Source organism: Syzygium oleosum, unplaced genomic scaffold (assembly GCF_021117445.2).
Source record: "Syzygium oleosum isolate NSW1041296 unplaced genomic scaffold, Sole_v2.1 Sole_v2.22, whole genome shotgun sequence".
Classification (NCBI taxonomy): Eukaryota; Viridiplantae; Streptophyta; class Magnoliopsida; order Myrtales; family Myrtaceae; genus Syzygium; species Syzygium oleosum.
In genome coordinates, this window is record NW_026607506.1 from 3642043 (window position 1) to 3664882 (window position 22840).

Consider the following 22840-nt stretch of genomic DNA (forward strand, 5'->3'; position numbering starts at 1 on the left):
GATCGACGACACGACCAGGCGTCACAGACACGAAATGCGAAACATTGGCTCGCACTCACTATGTTATTCTGAACGCGAGATGAACTTTGCACGAGTTCTCTGACGAGCGAGATTGTGTTTTTTACCAATATCAAAGGCTAAAACGATGAAAACAAGAATATTAGTAATGATTCACAAACGCCATGTAAAATTGGAACCGTGTGCGGACAACTAAGACATGCTCATCTGCTCATAAAGAGCTCATCATCCCAATTTGTCAAACACTACACTGGAGATCAGTTCGGTGCTGACAAGGTGTGGCAACATTTTTCTCTCGCAGACAAAAGGTTAGTCCTAAAGAGGAGTGGGTACGATTCTGGAGATTGTCTTTTTTTGAAAATTGTCTTGTTACCAGTCACCCACCGAGGACTTCAAGCACCCCGAATGGAGGGAGATACTTGTCTCTCGACCCGGGTCCGTTGTATAAGCCCCATACATGAGGTACACGGGACTCATAGGATCAATGGTTATGATGTCACCGGTCTATCGTAGCCGAATATCCACTCGAATAGAAGAAAGAATTGAGGAGTATGTACAGAGAGCTCAGAACAGGAAATTAGAGAGATTTACACAACTCCTGTGCACGGTTGCAGTACACATCAAGGACAATCGATGAACAACACCCTCAAACTAACAACTGCTTAGTTCTAGATATCCGCTCCCTGCGACAATAAAATGAAGCAAGAATCAAGAATACCTGTTACAGGAAGATTATACTTTACAGTTTGCTATCCAATTTTCTAGTAAGGCTTCCCATGGCCTTGGCCTTCTCCCTAAGGACGAATTTCTGCGTCTTCCCAGTTGAAGTCTTCGGAAGATCGGTGAAAACAATAGCCTTGGGCGCCATAAAGTGCGGCAGTTTATCCCGGCAATACTTGATTATTTCCTCCTCAGTAACCTTGTACCCATCCTTCAACTTCACGAACGCACAAGGAGTTTCCCCCCAGTAATCGTCCGGTCTGCCAACGACAGCTGCCTCAAGTATAGCCGGATGACCAAATAAGGTGGATTCCACCTCGATCGTGCTTATATTCTCTCCCCCTGAAATAATGATATCCTTGGCGCGATCTTTTAGTTCTATGTAACCGTCAGGGTGCTTCACGCCCAAATCACCACTCCTGAACCACCCATCCTTAAAAGCAGTCTCGGTCGCTTTCGTGTCTTTCAAATATCCAATCATCACGGTGTTGCCTCTGAACATGACCTCGCCCATGGCCTTAGCATCAGACGGTACACTTTTCATTGTGACAGGATCTTTGACATCGACTTCTTCCATGCCAAGGTGGTGCAGTCCCTGTCGTGCCTTGATCTTAGCACGTGCATCAGGGGGGAGAGAATCCCATTCTGGTTTCCAAGTGCAGACTGTTCCCGGCCCATAAGTTTCTGTCAAGCCGTACGAGTGCGTTACCCCAAATCCTAGCGCTTCCATCCTGAAAAGGACCTCCGAAGGTGGCGGGGCCCCGCCAGTCATGACCATGACCTTTCCAGGCAGCGACTTCCGTTCGCTAGCTGGCGCATTGATGATCATGTTCAGAATAGTGGGAGCACCGCCCATGTGAGTCACCTTATGCCGAGCCACATTTTCAAATATGCCTTCTGCACTGACACTTCTCAAGCAAATGTTTGTCCCACCCTGAGCTGCAATAGCCCATGTGAGACACCAGCCGTTGCAGTGAAACATGGGCACGCACCATAAATATATGGGCATTGATTTCATCTCATTCAGAAGAGCTGCTGCCAGAGAATTCAGATAAGCACCTCTATGGCTGTATATGACGCCTTTTGGGTTCGATGTAGTTCCCGAAGTGTAGTTGAGAGAGATGGGATCCCATTCATCTTCTGGCCACTTGACCTTAAAATCAAGTTTGCCAGATGCCAAGAGATGTTCATATTCCATGCGCTGGGAAGTGGCATTTGTGTAGCTGATATTGGAGGATATTTCAGGACCGTCTTGGATTATAATTAGAGAAGGTAGCTTGATCATTGATTTTGACAGTATGTCAAATGCTCCCAGCATAATATGAAGAAACTGGCAGTCCACAAAAACAACTTTTGCCTCAGAATGCTTTAGCAGCACGGATACCATCGCTGAATCGTGGCGGATATTCAGTGTACAAAGAACTGCCCCAGCCATTGGAACACCAAAATGTAGCTCATACATTGCTGGAATATTTGGCACCAAAGCAGCAACCTGTTCAAGTAGATCGAGGCTAAGGCAGGCAAAAGAGAATCTCTGAATGTGATCGGCTAAGTGCACTATCTATAAAAGACTAAACAACGAAAAATAAAATAAAAAAATTACTAAACAGATGAGTAAAGCAGGGGATTTTAACAATGAGGAATCTTTGTAATTAAGTTCCCCGCAACGCCATGTAAGAAGGGTCGTCCCAACTGGACCAGAAAATTAGGCAGACGCACATCTAACAAGAACCTGTGTGGAGTAACCAAGAATAGATATAATTGACATTGGCATGAGACCGCATGACTTCACCCCTAACCTTACCAAGATCCAAGATCAATATCACTGATGATAAATCCGTAAGTTGTTCAACTCACAACGAGGCCCATATCTGATCCAAGATGTAAGAAGAAAACATATTCTTGCACGAATATAACTTGAGTTGCAACCCCATTTTGTGACATAATTGGCTATTCCAAAATGGGAGAGATACTCAATGACCATCATCTCCGTATTAGCCGAACTATTAGAATCCAAAGATATACACCACGAAAACGCATCTTAGCAGCTTAAATCAGATACTGAAGTTTTGACCATTTTCTTCCTTCCGAAGGTAATTTTGGAAAGTACAAGGAAGAAGTAAAATTCCAACACTTATGAAGAGAAACAAAAACTGAAACAGTGATTAGGACATCTCGGGAGACAGGCCAGAGAATCCGAGTTTCGGGCGGTTATGATAACTGTAATGGAGTTGAGAATCCAACAGTCAACGCTAAACTCCTAACAACATCCAAAGCGCAAGAGAAGCAATCCGATCACCGGAGTTCCAAAACACAGTTCACCATCGTCGCCTCTCGCCGTCGACGCGCTAAAGACACGAATCGAAAACCGAAAGCAAGAACGGGTCGTTCGAGAACCCCACTTCACGTTCATTCACCCAGTGATCGGGAACGGAGTTGACTCACCACATCGCCGCGGGAAACGCCGAGCCCGTCGAGGGCGGAGGCGAGCTTGACGCACCGGCGGTGCGTCTCCCCCCACGTGTAGCTGACGTCCCCGTACACGACGGAGAGCCTGTCCCGGTACACCACCGCCGAGCGCTCGAGGAAGCTGATGGGAGTCAAGGGGGCGTAGTTCGCGGAGCACCTGATCATGCCATCCATCTGCTTCTTGGTCGCCATGGGTGAGGCGTGGAAGCAGCAGAAGACGAAGAAGAAGACGACGATGATGGAGGAGAGGCGAGGACGAGATCGCGAGAAGGTGGGAGGATTTTGGAGGTGGAAATGAGAACGAGTGTGTCGGATCGAAAATAGTCCGACCCTCTAGCGATCTGTGTCCGACCCAACTCGTATTCATATATATACTTGACACGATCCATATTATTAAAAATCATGAACTTTTACCTTGATGGACAATTCTGATCCGAACTTTTTTTTGTCTCAATAAAAATCATAAACTTTTACTCGAGTTACTCGAGTTCCGAATCTAGCCTCATTAACCAAAGCTTGAGAAGATTGTTACACGGCTTTACAATCTCATTTACTATATTTCCCAACAAAATCAATTTATTAACGTTTATCACTAGAGCCTATTATGTTAAATGAGATCATCTGATTAATGTCTATTCGATGTAGATTTAGAAGTTTGGGCTTGTTTCATAAAAAGGTTCTGGTCGTGAGCTTTACGGATCTCATCCATAGCATTCCTCCACAGGTGGTGGTCCACAACTTCATATAACGATAATACAATAAAAGTTGGTCACGGATCTCATCCATAGCATTTCTCCACAGGTGGTGATCCACAACTTCATATAACGATAATACAATAAAAGTTGGTCGGAGAAATTCAATATGTGGCCCAGAAAAGATTCCAATTAATACTGCTTTAAGTCCAACTAGCATTTATTGCTGAGGTAGAATAATCACATTGGACAATTAACGATTTCAAATCAATAGATCTAGATTTGAAATTCATCTTAAAGTTAATGATTTTTTATGAGATAAAAAAAAGTTCACATTAAAATTATCACTGAATGTGAAGTTGGTGATTATTTTTGGAATTAGGCCAGAAAAAAATCAAACACAAACTAATAAAAGAGCACGAAGTGAACAAGCACGAGATCGAATAAGGGCGAGAGAAAATAAAAGAAAGTCATAAACATGAGTTGAATCAAGTACACTTTGAATCCATTTAATGACATTGCACATTCACGGGCTGTCCTTCTCGTACTTGAATTTCCCCGGAGTGTCGAAATCGATTCATTGCTTTTGTCGCTGTTTCAACTGACAGTTTCCCATGTACGACAGTTGCTTAAGGTGGGGATCTAAAGTATGCACATGCATGCCAGAGAATCTCGTACGAGACAGTGATCTACTGCGCAAGACTAATGGACAATCACTAATTAGATTAATGGCATTGCTTGGTTAATTCATGAAGTAAGTTAGGATGAACCATATCATTGATTGTTATACTTATGCACCTGTACCAAGGCCACATTCGGCACCGTTAATTTCATGAACTTGATAAAAGTTGCGACAATGCAAGAATATTTAGTCAATCGGGATGCTAATTTGGCATCGCGTGGGTGTCCAGTTCATGTGATCTTGCAAGAATTCACCTGAGACTGTACATCCAGGAACTTACTTTCCGTACCAAGAGCATTGGGTGAAGTGGCTCATATGCAAAGTAGAATTTACCGCATTATTTCACGATGCATCACCAGCATCTATCCTTTATCCAAAGCTCAACCTGCTCGTTTCATGTTATGTTTAAGTTACCACGGATGATATAAGCTCACTCCATGATGATATAATGACTACGAAGAGAGCCATGGGTTCAAGATAGAATGCTATACCTGCAAAGGCACAGACTTGATGCGTAACACGAATGATGAGCCATCCACCGCCGACTGCTGAGCATAACCCAACTGTTTCTTTCTCCATGCATCTTTCACTATTCTGGTTTAAGCCATGGCCAGGGGACAAAACACTGAGAACAAAAGGTAAAAGTAGACTGCAACAGCGCTGGTAATCTTCCCTTCCTCTGTCGTTGATGCAATGAAAAATTAGTACTCTATAAATGCTCATAATGCATGGACCCAAAACAATTGTTAAGCCCACAACTTTCAACAGTCATCAATTTCATCATCATGTTTAGTCCATAAAGACATGCTTCTGTTGAGTAACCGATCTGAAATATATGTGGTCGCCTTGAAAAAACCCAAGCAACAGGAGAGAGTATAAAGCAACAACTGTTGCAAGACCTCGTCTATAAACTTAACTAATTCGTATCATGGAATGTTAGTGAACTAAGATGCTAAAGAAGACGATCTTCAAATTCATGTTGTGACCAATAGATATGCAAGGCCTTTTAGATATTCAACGATTTCGGATCCCCCGAGCTTTGAACTTCCAAATACTCTGTCAACAAATGTAATAGGAACCTGCAGATTGATTAAAACACGAATCAGAAGACGTAATATAGACATGAAATAGTGCCATGCGATCTACTTGATTAGTTCCGCAGATATATCTCAATTTGGATTTAGTTTCGGCTGTAAAGAGTAACCATGCATAACAATAACGCAAAAGAGACAAGGATGAGAAGGCATGAAGATGATATTTTCCACAATACAAAAAAGGGATGTCAGTAATGCATGCATCAAACGTCAAAGAGTATAAGTCGAGAAAAGTGAAACGTTCAAATTAATTACTAGAACAGGTTCTATTTATAGCAGGTAGTGGATCAGACAGCTAGCTTATATTCCAAGAGGAGGCACATTTTTTCCCCTAAAAAAAAAGCCTCATTTTGTTGTTCCAAGAAGTAAGGTAGCTGTACAAAATACCTCTTCAATATGATATCCTTTTCTAGATGCCCGAACAATCATCTCCATCTGGAACACATACCCCTTGCTGACGCAGGAGTTAATAAGATCTTCAAGAACTGATTTCCGATAAAGACTTCGAAATAAAAAGAAACTATTAGTTCCATTATTATGCAATATAATTTTGTTTGCTGACAATAAGGATGAGAATTTAGTCCACTTCATCTACTTTCCTAATCACCTACCGGAAAGATCCAGTTAAATCAGACACTCCAGGCCATAGAAATGTCTGAGCTAGCACGTTGGCTCCTCTGCTAGTGAGTTTACGCATAAGAGTCCATCCATGCACACCCCCACCTTTAACATACCGAGTCCCTGTAACTATGCTTGCACCAGTTTCGTGCTGTTTCCTAATAAACATGGCGAAGAAAAAGACTTAGGAGAATTTGCCAAAGTACAGGCATCGGTAGAGCAATGAAAAAGTTTGAGCAAGTTCCTTACTTGATGAAACTCGGCAAATATTTCGGCTGCATAACCAGACCAAACAGATCAGAGAGACAGGAAGGGAAAGGAGGAAGGGAAGGACAGGAAATGTGAAATGAATGAAGGACACTTTACAGAGAAAATAACAAAGAGATCCAAACTCAGGCAATTCATCACCCCACTCTGCCCCGGAGGCACTAAGTATAATTGGGAACAATTACCCCACATATGGGTCTCATATTGATATTACAAGGAAAAGAATAATGATATTTCAACAATCAAGACATCTACCTAGTCTTTGCATGACATCTGTTATTATGATAAAAACTCTGAAAATGCCACAAGAAATCCCTCAAACTTTGAGCCAGGAAGTATGTGTCCAACCAGAGCTTTGAGCTAAAGTTGATGTATGAAAAGGCATTGTACTATCTACCTTAAATTGGGATCCATCCAAAATTCACAGCTCTCTGTGGACAAAACAATGTCTCTCCCACAATGGAAAAAACAGCACAATGAAATTTTCAGCCATAATGAACTTGCAATACCAATATAAATGGATTGCGCATACTTACATGGTGAGATAAATCAGCATCCATGATCACAACAAAATTGCCAGACACATGCTTCAAACCATGAATATAGGCCGTTCCTGAAATTAAACTTACATCAGATCCAAATCCCTTCTACACATGAATTCGGAATATATTCATAGACTTGTCAACTCACCTAAACCAAGCTTCCTAGGTCTTGCTCTTAAAAGCTGTACCAAATAACAACCCGAAATTAGAGGAGTAAATTAGCAAACTGCACAGACAACCAATCAAATCGAAGCTGATGTTTTCATCCGCCAAGTCAAACTTACAATCCGGTCATCGCCATACACTTGCTGCAATTGTTTAACAACATCCTGAGTACCGTCCGGACTTCCATCGTCGACGATGATAATCTCGAAATCAACATCTCTGCATCAGGCAGGACAGAACATGCTACACCAGTCATCATCACAATCAAGTACGAATTCTCATCATTTTTTTTTTTTTTGCCAAAACGACACAATTCGTGACTTCTTGAAAATCCCGGTCGCCAATATCAAAAACCGAATTTCATGGTCCAAATCCTATCTCGGCGCCTTACAATTACACCAAATGAGCAAGTAACTTGGCAATACAGAAAGCGAAGAGAATATCAGGCATCGCCATTCTCACTTCTCAAAAGCAAGCTACACACGATCGGAGCCCTCGATCCGCCGTCAAGTTCCGGCTAAGCGTAAAATCCGATCGGAAAAAGAAAAGAAAACACGACACGACCGGATTGAAAGGAAGGGCAATTTCGTTACCGGAGGTGCTTGAAGACGAGGTAAACGAGGAGGGCGATGTTGAGACGCTCGTTGTAGGTGGGCACTATCAAGCTGTACTTGTCGCCGACTCCTCCCGGCCGGACATCCTCCATTGACGAGCGGGGGATCGATGGGAAACCCTCGAGCTTCGATCCCTCTCTCGCGACAAAAACACGGGTTTCTCCGAAAAGGGGGAGATGCTTCAGATCATCATCGGTCCCTGTCTCGAGTGCGGTTTTGACTCCGCCGTCGGGTTCTTCGGCTCTGCCGAAAGCGGTGTCGTTTTTGTAAGTTTTGCAATATGGTCCTGGACTTTTAATTTGTTTGATGTGATCCTGATCTTTAACCGAATATGCAATGTGGCCCTGAATTCTTAATTTATTCAATGTAGTCTCTGGATTTTTTTGTATATGTTCAATCTAATCTCTGAACTATATGAAAATGTTTGACGTTGTTCCTGTAGGATGATCCCAAGACGCATTGCTAGAACATGTTGGCCATATCTCTGGTGGTATTACTTAAGTGCAATATTGAACATTATCGTATAATTTTTTTTTATCGAAAACATTTTCATATAGTTCATGGACTAAATTGAACATATACATTGAATAAATTACAAATTTTGGAACCACATTGAAAATTAGACTAAAATTCAAGGATCACATTGAATAAATTAAAAATTCATGAACCACATTGTACGTTGAACTAAAGTTCAAAGGCTATTTGTATCATTATCCCTTCAGGGTGGCAATGGCAAATTGTGCCATTGTGGTGTTCAGCCCATGGCCCGGGTCCGGCCCAATACCATGTTTTCTCTCCGTTACAGCTTGTGCCATTAAACCGGTGAAATTTTCAATATTATCTTTGATAAAAATTAGTGATATAAATGCTGATGATACGACAGTTATTCTGCATTACTCGAGAAATGACTATGAAATAATAGTTGATAACATATTATGCAGAACGTTTCATGAAGTTCAAAGTTGATTGAATGAATGATACCAAATTTCACCAATATTTTAAAGTTTCTAGCACAGTTTTGATTTATTACCTTGCAAATTGGTTAAAGTTAGAAAATTGAATTATATTTATATGCATAATTGATTGGGTTCATTGAGTGCTTAAATACTTCCAAATTTAATACCCATCTTTAACTTCAACAAGTGAAGGGCGAAGTTCGAACGAGGAAATGTTTAGGGTGGATGCACCTAGAGACGAGGAAGGGCGTAGTAACTTGAATAGAAGAAGTGCGATCGATCCCTCTCGGGGGAAGATCGAATCGGAGTTTCCTTAAGTAGCTACCGATTATTCCACTAATAAGTAGTTGTTCGCCAACTTTGAGAACTTTGAGATGCAGGACATGGGTGAAGCACGCACCGGAACCCACCACGATCCAAATCACCCTTGACTGGAACCTCTAGGAAACAATATCATACCCGGGAAAAACCAATGAAGCTCCGCTCAGAGCCTATTTTCTTTGAATGTCCTTGACAGGTTTTCGACGAAGCTTAAATCAAGAATCGACGAAATGAAATGAAACGCATTCATTTATATCGCATCAGTACATTGCCAAGACAAAAGGAAAAGGATGTTGGCCGCTTATTTACACGCATAAGAACTGCACTCGGCAAGCCGGTGGATTATGAAGGGTACTTACAATATACGAAATTTGCAAGAAGACAGCACGCACTGCGCTCTCAATCATCTGATGTCGCCTCTCCAAAATCCACTTCTAAATCTCTCCCGTCCTTTGGATCAATGTCGTCGTCCTCCTCCTCTAATGGAGGTGACATTGACGCCTCCAGATATGCTTGCGTCGCCACTACATCAGTTGTAACTGTATCGTCCACCTCCTCAACCGTGTCATGGTCATTCTCTTCAAGCTCACTGTCTTCTAGACTTTCATCAACTCTATAATAAACCTGTAAAACATCAAACCAGCATTATGCCGAAACATAAGCAAAGGCTGCTTATAGCATCGTCTATGTGATGGCAGAACAATGACTGCTGGTTCAGCGAAAAACAAATGGAATATATGATGCGATTCCTTATTAAAAAAACAATTTCTGTTTGTTCCCTGCTAGATACCTACCACCTGGAGAGTCACTTCATTGTCAAGGCAGACTAATAGCTTAGCACTTAGTAAATTAGAAGCCTCCATGCCATCTCAATACCGACTACCTCATTAAAAAAAGTGAATTTGTGATATCCCAATTAGGTCGGATCACTTTTAAAGGTTTCTTACATGACAAGTGATCGTGTCCATAATCATCTTCACATATATGGGTTACTGCTGCTTGTAATGATTAAATCATGACATCGATGACCAATATTCCACCCAGCTTAAAATTCTTTCTGGAGAAGTTCAGAAGAAAGTTGACCAGGTACTGCCACTGAACATGACAGATTTATACAATCGGAATTAGAAAACGAACTTTAAATAGTTTGTACATACCACACAAGTTCGTGCCGGCGACAGTACTTTGAATGAGTTGGGACGATTATTGAAGTTTGTTTCAGGCACGCCAGGTATTCCTTCAGGACAGGTGAAATGGTCGATACCATGCCCCACCTGTACGAAGCAAGCCATAGAAGTCCACAGGAAAAGGAAAAAAAATGAGAATTGCCCCAGCCTCATCATGCGTGGGGCAGAACAAACAGATTAACATCATTAAAGATCTTGAAGTAACCAGATTGATTGTGGCCATGGGAATTAACGGAGGTTTTGGGCATGCAATCTTCCATGTTGGAAGACCAAAATAACCAATTACTAACTACAAAATAGAAATCTGAACAGCATAGACCACAAAACTAAATCAGAAGATGTATAACTACATCAGTCTCACCCACACATCTAAATATTCCACGTGCTCCCACGTTTTAGTAGGCCATACTTGCCACCAGTCTACATCTGAATTTGACAATACTTCACATGCAATGAATTAACAACAGCCCAGAGTAATTCCTCTGATTGCTTTAGCTGCTTAAGTTAAGAATTTAAGTTGCAGTAATGCAATTATCTCGAGAGAAGTAGGGAGTGCAGAGCAGACAGTGCCAAATGACAGATTCCCAGTAGTTGATGCTGTGAATTATATCCAAGGATCCACATTTACAAAATATATTCCTTCAACTTTCTTCGACTCATACACCAAAAAGGAAAACCTACAAATCTTCTTCTTGTGTTTATTTACGATTTTTTTAATTTAAAAGGCACTACCAAAGGAACCAAGTCATATATTATTGGAGTAACTTAAGTGTTTTGTTAATTATACTTCAGAAAATATTGCAAAGGTGAGCCTAATACTCAAGTACATCTTCCAACGACCATCCACTTAGTTATTCTTTGCCACTACTACATGTGAAGATAATAACATCCATCTTAGATACTTGCAACGTTCAGATATTTGAATCATGAGATATAGATTCGAAGCAAAGCATATTGTGGCTCCTATCATATGCGACTGCAAATGAGCAAAAGAACAGGAACACACAGAGAAAAAGCTAAGAATAATTTTACACTTAATATCAAGTTGGATTTCTTCATGCAGCCCTCTCACAGAAACACCCCCTTCCCCAAGCGTGTGGCAATGTTTCATCTTCTGTTTCATGCACTTCAATGGTCAATCCCAACTTATGAATCCCCAATTAAGAAAATAAAAGAGGTAAAATTAAATACATGTAAGTTGCCTATATCTGTTCACAACTGCTGATTTAAAAGCTTGACTCATTCCAAGCTGACCCAATTGGTCCCGAAACTTCTAGCTGCTATAGAACTGGAGTTGAGATCTGGAAAAAGAAAAGAAATTCCATACCCTTCCATGCCCACCAAAATCCCAAGCATCACTGTCCAGTGCAACTCTATACTTCCCCGGCAGGTCACACCCGACTTTATACCTGAATATTCCAGTTCACTAATTTAGAATGTGCTACAAAATTGCAATCAATATACAAGGGCAGCATCTTTAAACCGTCTCAGAAAAAAGAGTCAACATTATTCTAGGAGGGAAAAGATAAAATACCCATCGTATGTATTCTCTGGATGGAAGTTGAAAACGAAAATCAAATCTCCACGCTCAAAGACAATAACCTGTCGAGTGGACAATCAATAACTGCTACTCAGAAAACAATGTGAACTCACAAGAATTAGTTAGAGCAACATTTTAAGAATGTAATTATAGACAAGGCATACAAAAACAGGCTAGAGAAAAAAGTGTGGTTGCCTCCACCCAACCAACTCCTATGCCTTTAAACTCATCATCCTAAAAGTTGCTCTTAAAATTAAGCACTTTCAAGGAAGATATTCTGCTCCATAGACCTCTGATCTCAGTGGATCAAATTGAGAATCAACAAAATATTACTTCCACCAATATTAAGGGTAAAATGAATTTATATCTTTCTGAATTCTTATATACCTTATCTTCCTCGTTTGTGCTGCTGACAATCTGCTTTGTGGATGCAAGAATCGAGAATTTTTCATCCAGCAAATTCATTGCCCGGTCAAATGCATTCATGAACTAGAAAAGTACCAAGAAAAAGAAAGCAAGGACATGTCAGAATTTATAGACAGAAAGCACAAATGGTTATGACGTAATACATAACATTAAATGAGAGTATCGTATACAGCTCTTATGTCATAGACAGAATGAGCATTATTCTCAGTTGTGGCATTTCTCAATGTATTTTGCAGCAAATGTCCATCTCAGTATTCAAAACCAGCATAAGAAAACACTTAAGAACTAGCTTTAGTTTTTTGAAATCATCAAGTACAAATGACTAATACGACATGCAATCATGCGTATAAAAGCAATTTTTAATGGTAGAAGTGCGAATGTAACGATGAACTTCCATAACTTTGGTCAAAGAAACTGCCAGTGATAGTGCAAGCACCCAAGAACAAAGAAATAAGACCTCAAACCTTAAATCTCAGGTGATCTGTATCCACTAAGTTCCACTGGCGTCTGCATTTGTCATAACTCCAATTATTGCCTTCTCTTGGGAAGTCGATCCACTCTGGATGGCCAAACTGTCAGAAACAGTAAGAGAGAACTTAGGGAATGTGAACACTTAAAAACCAACATCAACCCAAAAAGAGAAATTAATACTGTTAGCAATTTTTTACTAGAAGGCATAAGCTTTTAGGTCGAGGAGGGTCACGTGTATATAAGTCTAGACAAACATTGTAAATAAGCGATGTGGCTAATTCAACATGCCCTCTCAATGCAAACCGGACAGATGATGGCACATGGAATTGACACACAGAATAATACAGATGAAGCAGCATTTAACAGTAAATCGGGCGCAAAGAAATCAAAACTCGGCTCTGGTATAATATTAGGCATACCACCCAAAAACTCAAGTGATTATCTCATGTTTGGTACATGGTAGTCATCTAGGAAAGGAATGTTAATTCCGTAAGCAACCTCAATTCCTCCATTTGGTACCTCTACTTGGAATTGAATTGCCCATTCCCGCAGATTCTGGATTCTTGCACTTTGCAGGAATCTGCATTCTGCTACCACACCAATAAATTGATGATCCTTGGCTCAAAAATCGAGGGAAAAAGATTGTTTTCCATCTCATATCCCAATATTTGCTTTATCATGCCATTAGCATCCTTTCCATTTTGCTTCTTTACATAAGACATGAAGCCCCCGGTAAACCAATTACGGATAATCGAACATATTTATAATTATGGTTACTGTTATTTTTATTGTTTTTGGGAATTATTTAGTTTATTAGAATTTATACTAATATTCTATAAACGTGACCTTGAATAAAATAATACATGATATTATTTTAATTATAGTAAAGAATTTAATGATGTCGTTTTAATGTATATGGTCTTATCATGTTTAAGATGTTAGGTAAATCATTTTATAATTCAGTAATAATTATACTCCACTATAACAAAATTCTAAATTTCAGAAAATGCAATTACATTATAAAACTTGAATATTAAAACCCGCATCCATTCCACTCCGTTACAATCAAATAGAAGAATTTTGACTCCATACCATTCCCGTATAAAACCAAACTAAGATTATTGAATCATCATTCCATCTTCATATCATTCTATTCCATTCGTTTCTCATTTCATTTTCTCATATGATTCCATATCGTCGTACCAAACGCAACATAAGAGAAAGGAGGGTGACATGCATATAAGGTGCAAACAAACCCCAACCCAGTAGACAGGCAACATAAAATACTTAAAGAAAAAAAAAAGAAAGAGAATGTTATCATACAATCTCAGCTCAATTTAGGGCATAAGGGATTGACCTAGAAGTCCACCATTAGGTCTTGAATTTGATTTTTAAATTTTCCTTTCCCCCTATCCTCTATACGAAATGCTTTTGAGCTCCAAAGCTTTTAGCTCGAAATTCATCCTATATGTGTCTAGAAAGAACTTTTTGCAAAGGATAGAGGTTTACTCTTAAGCCCACATAAATAAAGTGGACTTGGAACATTTGTCGCTTAGTCTTTGTCGTGGCTCTTGAATTTACTTTCTAGCAGACTCTTTCTTCCTTCTATTTCTTCAGCAAAATTTGAATTAATAAAAAATGTGTAAGCTTGATTCTATGGATATAAGAAGGTTAGGGTTCGCAATGAATAAATATTTAGGAAGCAGCCAGAGAACTAACCTCATTTCCCATAAAATTCAGGTAGCCTTCACCCCCTAATGCCATTGTGATAAAATGAATCATCTGAAAGAACAAAATAACAAACGTTATCAACAGCCACGAAAGCAGTCTGAATGTTTAATACTGTGAAATTGACTGCTGTTATCATTTTGGTGGGACCAAAACATAATAGTACAACATATATTAAGAGAAAACTCAATCTTATTTTTAACCTTCATTGGTCTCAAGATAAATATTCAAATCAAAACACCGGTGCCAGCCACATCAAGCTGGGATACTAAAAGAACCTGATTGTTAATCATCACTAGGATACAATTTAGACAGACCTTGTGAAGCGCAAGCCCCCGCTCAATAGAAGGAGATGCATCCGTTAAACAAGACATACCAGAGTACATCTCTTTATCCATCAAGAGAAATGCAATTGTCTTGTCACCAACTATGGCCTGAAAAATTCAAGAGGTAGAAGAGTATTTCATATGCAATGAAGAAAGTCCTACCAATTACGGATTAGATTCAAAGCAGATGGCAAAGCAAATTGCTATTGAGGAACAGATCAAGAAAAGGAGCACTCATGCCTGGTCATGACTCTCAGCATATGATATGCACTTTTCACTATATCTTCTATTCGTCAAACTCCCTGATATTTCTTTCATAGACCATTCTTCATCTTTCTTGTTCTTCAAGTAATCAATCCACCTGTCAGGGATGGCCATTGCCAAGCGGTAGTCGAAACCTACTCCGCCTTCAGAGACAGGTCGGCCAAGTCCAGGCATACCAGATACATCTTCAGCAATAACATTTGCATCAGGCAAAATAGTATGGATCAGGCAATTGGCTAGCATTAGGTAGACAACAGCATCAACATCTGTTGCCTCACTGAAGTATTCGCCATAATTTCCAGCAAATGCCACATCGATCCCATGGTGATGATACAACATTGAAGTCACTCCATCAAACCGAAATCCATCAAATTGATACTCTTCAAGCCACCACCTCAAGTTGGATAGCAGGAACCGAAGAACTTCCCAGTTGGCATAGTTAAATAGTCTGCTATCCCACGACTTATGATAGCCACGATCTCCTGTATGGAAGTATGACTCTTGTGAGCTTTGGCCAACGTCAAATCCATTGAGTCCATCAGTGACATTATTACTTGCATGGCTGTGAACAACATCCATCAACACCCGCAAGCCTAAGCTATGAGCTTTATCGATAAGATATTTTAGGTCTTCGGGTGTTCCAGATCTACTGCTTACGGCAAAAAAATTGGTGACGTGATAGCCAAATGATGCATAGTATGAATGCTCCATTACAGCCATCAACTGGACGGTATTGTAGTTGTTAGCCTGAATTCGAGGTAAAACATCATCAGCAAATTCTCTGTATGAATTAACACGAGGCTCGGAGCTACTCATTCCAACATGAGCCTCATATATTCGTGGGGCATCTGGTTTTGGAGGACGGGGGTACTTGAATTGATACCTGAAAAGTAAAAGAAGCCTAGTCGACAACTTATCATGTCTGCAGCATTATGTCCAAGAATACAAATCACAATGCACACTTTCTTCAGGAATCTCAGAAAAAGATGGTGGAAGCTATGCCTATATATATATTTTGGTCAAACAAGCTATGCCATATTGAAAAGCCTTAAAAATGCAAGGAATCTGAGCTAGCTTAATATTATTTTTTGATCTCTAGGAAAAGCACGAATGTATGCCACATTGTCACCTTTCCGAGGGTGGCGGGTCCCAATAAACGCCGTCATATGGTGCTGCAAATCTGGAAGGGTCCACAATCGCATATTTAATCCAAGCAGGTATCCGATCCACCCAAACTCCATTACCATGCTTGAAACGAAATTTGACCCTTGATTTGTGAGGGATTGCTGGTACTCCGTTTTTATCAGGAACTCTGATAGTCCACACACCAAATTGATTCTTTTCCATGTTGTGATCAGAGCCATCCCATCCATTGAAATCTCCTATCAGTTGCGCTTCCCTACATCAGACGAAAATAACTTCATTCCAGAGAAATCTATTGATAGAACACATTATCCTCGAGAAACTAGCAAAAACATTAAGACTTACTGAGCAGCAGGTGCCCACTCGTGGTACACTATATCACCATCTTCGCGATTGAATCCAAAACTTAAATAACCTATGATGAATAAGGCGAGGACAAAAGCTTTCGAACATGAGGGAAGGCAGTCATAAGTTCAATGACACATTACATTTGTTTAATGCCGTTTGACAAAGCATATTTGGCATTGGTTTAGTTTGTTCAAGCATTTCCAGGATAATCCACACAGTAGCAGTCAGAAGTCGAATTACCAAAAACTGGTTATTGTTTTTGCCATAGTAAGAATAGGACACTTGACGAGGTACAAGTACAATCATCAACTGCGCACATCACCTTTTGCAAATTCTTCGAGACCACCCTCATGCTTTTCAAAGAGCTTTTTTTGATCCACATATCTTTTCATCCTATATTTAAAGTGATCTCTGAATGGTTCCAAGCCTGGATCAACATTTAGGATGCCAATCCTTTCAATGTCATCCTCTATTGGAGTCATTGTTGAGCTGTCATCTGTTAGTAAAGCTGAAATTTTGGGATTATGGTCTGCCTGAATGAGAAAGAAATTGCATTATGTCACTACTCATCAGGACTGCAAGAAACATGAAAGCAAATGTGCTACGTGACCAGGGCATTAAACATCGCGTCCTCACCAATCCCTGGAGTCCCATGCTCTAGAAAAAGCTTCTTAGAGTCATCTTTTCATGGAAATAAATAGTTGATTTACGTGTTTGTTATAGTCCATAGAACATTCAAAAGGCAAAACTGTGCTTCCTCTTTCAAACATGCATACCCTTCCATGTCTCTGGACTCGTGATGAAAAATGGAGCTTGTGGCACCTAACTAATTGAGAAGACTGGCTGACAACTCCGACAAATTGCTGGTTGGCAATTGTCCTGCTATTTCTGGAGGTCTGTCACAGATCCAAAAATAAATGTGAGCTTACATTACAAATATCAGATTGATAAGACACTGCCAAATAACAAATGGAATCATGAAAAATACAACCTTCAAAACACAAAATACTTAAGAAGAGACATTAGTATCAATTTGTTATGTGACGTTAGATGTTTGGACCTCTTAAAGCACTCAACTATCTCACCGGATCATGAGTACCACCCATCCGACTGGGACCGTATAATTACTGAGTCAGCAGGCCCTGAGGGTGCCTCCTAGGGAAATTGTTTTCGCTGGGACAGAGCTTAATGACCACGTCACCTAAGACACAGTCTGGTACTACGTCTTCACCGACTCAACAATCCCTTCGACTTTTTAAAATCCGACTCCAAAGGTAATTTTCATCACCGGGACCCGAATTCATGACGACCCTTCCTAAAGGCGAAGTCTAATATTGGATCTTAACCAACTTGACAACCCTCGTTTAAAAGGTCCATATTTTAATCATAAAGTGCATTTGGATGGATTGATTGCAGGCTCCACATGAGGTACCATTATTGTGTTACGACGACTCCCTCCCTCCAAAAAGTTCCCGACTTGTTAGTATAAGCGCCACGAGAATTAGTGCATATGACGATAACGAATGGGGTTTCTCCGACAGTTTCAGTTCCGCAGAACAAGCAAGATGCCGATTCGATGCCTCAAGCACTTTGTCCACGTGATCTTTCCATCCAACCCCATTGACATGGCATCCTTTTTTCAAATGCTTAAGGACGGACAATCCCACCGGCCAATACGATCATCAAAGGAACACCGAAACAACCAAAAACGCTCGAACCTATTAATAGAGTCCAGCCAGCACAATCCGAACACATGTAAGGTGTGGCCACCTCAAAAAAAAAACTGGCAAAAACAACTGCTTCTTCCTTAGAACAAGCCTCTCAGAGTCAGACCCCAATCTCTGGAACAAGGCTTTAGTAAGTCGAGCTCCCAGCTCGAGTCAGGCAGCACATAGATCGACCCAGATGGAAATACCCCCAGTCCACACATACACACACACGACTCCATAAAGAAAGGTCACGATCGCACACCTCTACCACGCCAACCCCACAAAGGAAGAAGAAAAAAGAATAGAGAAAAGGCACAGATTGAAGCCATCGCCTGCGACAAATCCCATCCCGACTGCAGGAGTTAAGTCAAGTTAAACAGCACAGCACTTCAGCCTGAACAGAAGAGCATCACCTGCGCGCACTGCGTCCTCGAGGAAGCCGGCGAAGAGCCGACAGCGGGAACCGAAGCAAAGCCGCAAGAACCGTACATTTCTCTTCTCTCTCTCTCTCTCTCTCTCTCTCTCTCTCTCTTTCTCTCTCTCTAGTCATTGCTCCGATATCTTCCTGGCTTTATGCTCTCTGTCCGAGAGCGAGAGCTGTCAGCTCGCGAAGTCCCGTCAAAGGACAGGACACCCCCAACGAGAGACACGTAGCGGGGACCCACGGGGGCGGGACCCACGCTTGTGATTGGCGGGCCCCCACCGTCCACATCACCGATCCGTAGCCGTCGGCTCTTATTCCTTTCCCCCCCCGCGTGAATCTCTTGAATGAATAAACCGAGGGAGGAAGCAAAGCACCCCCCCCCGCCGTATCGACGCCTCGCACGTGGCTGGGCCGTGCGATCTTGCGGAATTCGCCTGCTGATCGCCGCACGCGGCGGCGCCTGATTGGACAGGGGGACGCTGGTGGTGCGATTGTACATCACCGGTGGCTGGCCCTGCCACGTGTGCCGGCGTATAAAAATTAAATTATTGTAATCTCAAACCTTTTTTTTTGTTTTTTTGGGTTGGTCGAATATCTCAAACTTGAATTATTTGAAGCATCGCCTTACTTGTGCCGTGCGGAGAGTACTCGTAAAGCATTCCCCAATACAGATTATAAGTCAATTTTCAAAACATCGATCGGACTTCGGCCAGTTTGTTTTACAAAAACTGAACTATCTAGAAATAATTACTTATATCATTTACAAAATGAAAGAACGAAAAAAAATTTCATCTTCCACGAAATTATTTTGATATAATTTTTTATCGAAAATAAGAATATTTTTTTATTATCTAATTATTGCAAGTAATATAAGTGATTATTTTTAAAAAAATACATTTTAATTATTCATTTTCCTTTAAATAAATGAATTTAAATATAAAGATAAGGCAGCTGTCCAAAATAAGATGATTGAACTGGGGATAATACATTCAATTCAAGGGCTTTGAAAGCGTTTTTATTTTGAAAATAGTTTTCGGCTTGTCTTTTTTCTTTTTGAGTTTCTAAATGCATGTTTGGTGTCCAAAAATGAGATTTTTTTTTTTTCTGAGTGAAAGTTTTGACTCAATGTTTAGGATAATTACACAAGACTCCTTGAACTTTGGAGCGAGCACACGTTTGTCGTGAAACTGCCAACCGTGGCACAAAACCCTGACGAACTCATTTTGTTACTATCGCTAACCCACTGTTATTTTTTCCTTTAGCAAGTACGACGAACATGACTTTTAAAAGTTAAAAGAGAATTGTAAGTATTATTTTATTTAAAAGAATCTCTCTTTTTAACCTCAATCGCTATGAAAAGAGGGGAAACTAAATTGACTTATAGAGTAATAACAAGATAAAATAAAATATGAATCTACATAATAAGATTAAGTACTGATAGTTTCTTCAAATTTCATAAATATAGTCACTCTAAAAGCACTAAATAAGATTACCTTGAGAAGAAGAAGGAAAGGCTCAGTAAAAAAGGGAATTTCAATATAAAAAGATCAAGTAACAAAAAATGACTACTCATTATGTACTTCTAAATTGTTGATCGATTCAAAAAATATGATTGATAAATAAAATTTAAAAAAAAAATAAAAACGAGATGATGTATATTATTAAAGGATAATGCATCACAGGAAAATAATTCAAATGATACAAATGAAAAGATTAATATGTCATTTCTCTGGTGGGTCATTCATGGTTTTGTTTGTTTTTTTTAGGGATAATGACACAAACAACCCCTGAACTTTGACCCAATGTGCAATTTGGTCCCTGAACTTTTAATTTGTTCAATGTAGTCCCTGAACTTTAGCCTAATATTCAATTTGGTCCTTGAACTTTTAATCCGTTCAATGTGGTCCCTGAACTTTTAGCACATGTTCAATTTAGTCCCTGAACTATATGAAAATGTTCAATGTAGTCCTTGCACTTGAATTAATAGAAGGACTACATTGAACATTTTCAAATAGTTCAGGGACTAAATTGAACACATACTAAAAGTTCAGGGACCACATTGAATAAATTAAAAGTTCAGGGACCAAATTGAATATCAGGCTAAAGTTCAGGGACTACATTGAATAAATTAAAAGTTCAGGGACCAAATTGCACATTGGGTCAAAGTTCATGGACTATTTGTGTCATTTTCCCTTAACGGAAACACCCTACCCGTGTAGAGCAACAAACGCGTTGAGAGTGTGAAGGAAATTGACTTAAACACTTATATAATCCTTCAATAAAAAGATTTCAATTGTTCAATTGTGATCGCTTAGAATTTATTTCTCTCCAAATCGACTTGTCGCATGCTCCGGGCGTTGCCTTCGACATCACAAGGTTCCAGTCGCATAGCTGAGCCCGATCTCCATTTGAGGTTGCGCAATTGTCATCGATTCTCTCTACCCCTCTCCTCTCTCACTTGCGCGAACCGCTCCGTCCAAATTTCCTCCTCATCGAAGGCCTGATCGAGTAAATGGTCAATGTCTAGTTCAAGGGGCGGAAGCACTTCCGTGCACCCGAGTTCGAGACCTCCCTGAAGACCACCGGCGAGAAGTTGTATGAACAGGGGAGCCTCGACACCGAGTTCACCAGTGCCTAAAGCTCATTTGAAATATAAAGATTACGAGGATGTACACGGTCGCGGACATTGTCCCAATCTTGAAGGATGACTACTCGAGCCGGCAGACTGGGGATATACTGAGGGCATTGGTTTGGACAGTTATTTGATAATGAGGAGCAATGGACTTACGGAGTTTGCTTTCGTTCCTACCATTAGGATGTGTTATAAGTTTAGGGGTTCGCCCGATGTCGCAAAGGAAACGCGAGTGGGGCGATGGATTATATACCTAGTGGGGTGTGCCTGGGAATAGCCAATTGTACACCTAGCGGCATCGTTATTCCAAGTGCAAGTATTAAAGTAAACGGTTGGGTTTTTGAGTGATGTCCTTCTTCATTGGACAAAATGTGTTGTTTGGCATAGGCCAAATCAATATTCTTCAATCTGACAAGGCTTTTATCTCTTGAAGATTATTTATTCAAATGGCCTGTTAGCAAACCACTGCAAAAATACAGGCTAAGATACTTAATCTTTACAGCTCATACAGCCAAATGCCGCTGGTTATTTTGACTGCTTTGTGAAGGTGCTTTTCTTCAATTGTAAGCTACTAAGATGTGCAAGTGTGTCAATCGAAAGAAAAGAATACCGTTGGTCAGGGAAAAAAGTTGAACTTGCTGTCCGTTCGTTCATAGTTACTCATACAAGGTAGCATTTCATAATTGCTGATACAATTGAGTTGTTCAAAGGAAAAGAACCGCTATGGCCATGGTATTTGATACTGATTAATATTTGTGTGGATGTTTCATCTTGAAGAATGCCCGGTTTTCAGTGTCGATCGAGATAGCTCAACGTGTGAAATGAAAACGGAAATGCGGTATATTGTCGTCCAAACGTGATACGATAGAGGCTTGCTTATTTGGGCCGGGTAGTTGACATTGGATGGGAGTATCCTGTTTTTTTAGGACAATATCAACGGTATCAAATTTCAGAACAGCTCAGGTTTCAAAAGCTCTCTCCTGCTCGTTTGTCAATGAACTCAAACTATTAGCTTACAGAGTGTACCGATTCTCCTTTCAGTCCTAGCCAATCTCAAGCCAACAGTATCTCAGCATTCTCTTTACAGCATATTCTTCTTCATCTAATGGTAAGTCTATGAGTGAAATTATCCGGCCAAAAAGAAAAGAAAGAATAAAATCCGACTATGAGTTCATCGGACCTCCGACAAAGTAAATAAAAGTAATGTGCTACCAATGCTCCAAGATGAAACTCCAAAAGAACCAAGCTTGTCAATTGCCAACTAATGAGAGGTCCCAGAACATGACCACATGGAGATGGATATGAAAGACCTTTGACAGTTAACCATTAGATTGTTCATCATCAAAGTCATATCTCTATACAATCGCAGAGTCTTAGCTTTGGCTTCTTTAATTTCTTTATCTTATGGACGGAGTGCCAAAAACAGGACCATTATCATCATCGGTTGGGTACTAACATCCTAGGACTCTCTTCACTGAAAAAAG

At 40.3% G+C, this 22840-nt stretch overlaps 3 protein-coding genes across 5 annotated transcripts; all 3 read right to left on the minus strand.

Moving 5' to 3' along the window:
* Window positions 1–585: 585 nt before the first annotated feature.
* LOC115669974 (butanoate--CoA ligase AAE1) lies at window positions 586–3508 on the minus strand. The gene is made up of 2 exons (XM_030591143.2): window positions 3184–3508; window positions 586–2230 (listed from the first exon to the last, which is right to left on the minus strand). The coding sequence occupies exons 1-2, from the start codon at window positions 3397–3399 to the stop codon at window positions 758–760; spliced, it is 1689 nt and encodes a 562-aa protein (XP_030447003.1). The 5' UTR covers window positions 3400–3508; the 3' UTR covers window positions 586–757.
* A 1730-nt stretch (window positions 3509–5238) lies between these two features.
* Window positions 5239–8116, minus strand: LOC115670105 (dolichol-phosphate mannosyltransferase subunit 1). The gene is made up of 8 exons (XM_030591308.2): window positions 7861–8116; window positions 7387–7486; window positions 7251–7284; window positions 7097–7173; window positions 6543–6568; window positions 6287–6451; window positions 6063–6177; window positions 5239–5660 (listed from the first exon to the last, which is right to left on the minus strand). The coding sequence occupies exons 1-8, from the start codon at window positions 7971–7973 to the stop codon at window positions 5556–5558; spliced, it is 735 nt and encodes a 244-aa protein (XP_030447168.1). The 5' UTR covers window positions 7974–8116; the 3' UTR covers window positions 5239–5555.
* Window positions 8117–9386: 1270 nt separating this feature from the next.
* On the minus strand, window positions 9387–19032 carry LOC115669817 (1,4-alpha-glucan-branching enzyme 1, chloroplastic/amyloplastic-like). Of its 3 annotated transcripts, none has more exons than XM_056321150.1 (14): window positions 18714–19032; window positions 17368–17487; window positions 16914–17124; window positions 16589–16658; window positions 16230–16499; window positions 15077–15983; window positions 14828–14944; window positions 14502–14564; window positions 12776–12883; window positions 12273–12374; window positions 11880–11947; window positions 11673–11754; window positions 10316–10432; window positions 9387–9782 (listed from the first exon to the last, which is right to left on the minus strand). In XM_056321150.1, the coding sequence occupies exons 1-14, from the start codon at window positions 18789–18791 to the stop codon at window positions 9558–9560; spliced, it is 2538 nt and encodes an 845-aa protein (XP_056177125.1). In that variant the 5' UTR covers window positions 18792–19032; the 3' UTR covers window positions 9387–9557. The 3 variants fall into 3 exon arrangements, with proteins under 3 accessions (XP_056177125.1, XP_056177126.1, XP_030446812.1); XM_056321151.1 differs by lacking the exon at window positions 18714–19032 and adding an exon at window positions 17677–17712; XM_030590952.2 differs by lacking the exon at window positions 18714–19032 and having other exon boundaries at window positions 16914–17120; window positions 17368–17485.
* Between the last annotated feature and the right edge of the window lie 3808 nt (window positions 19033–22840).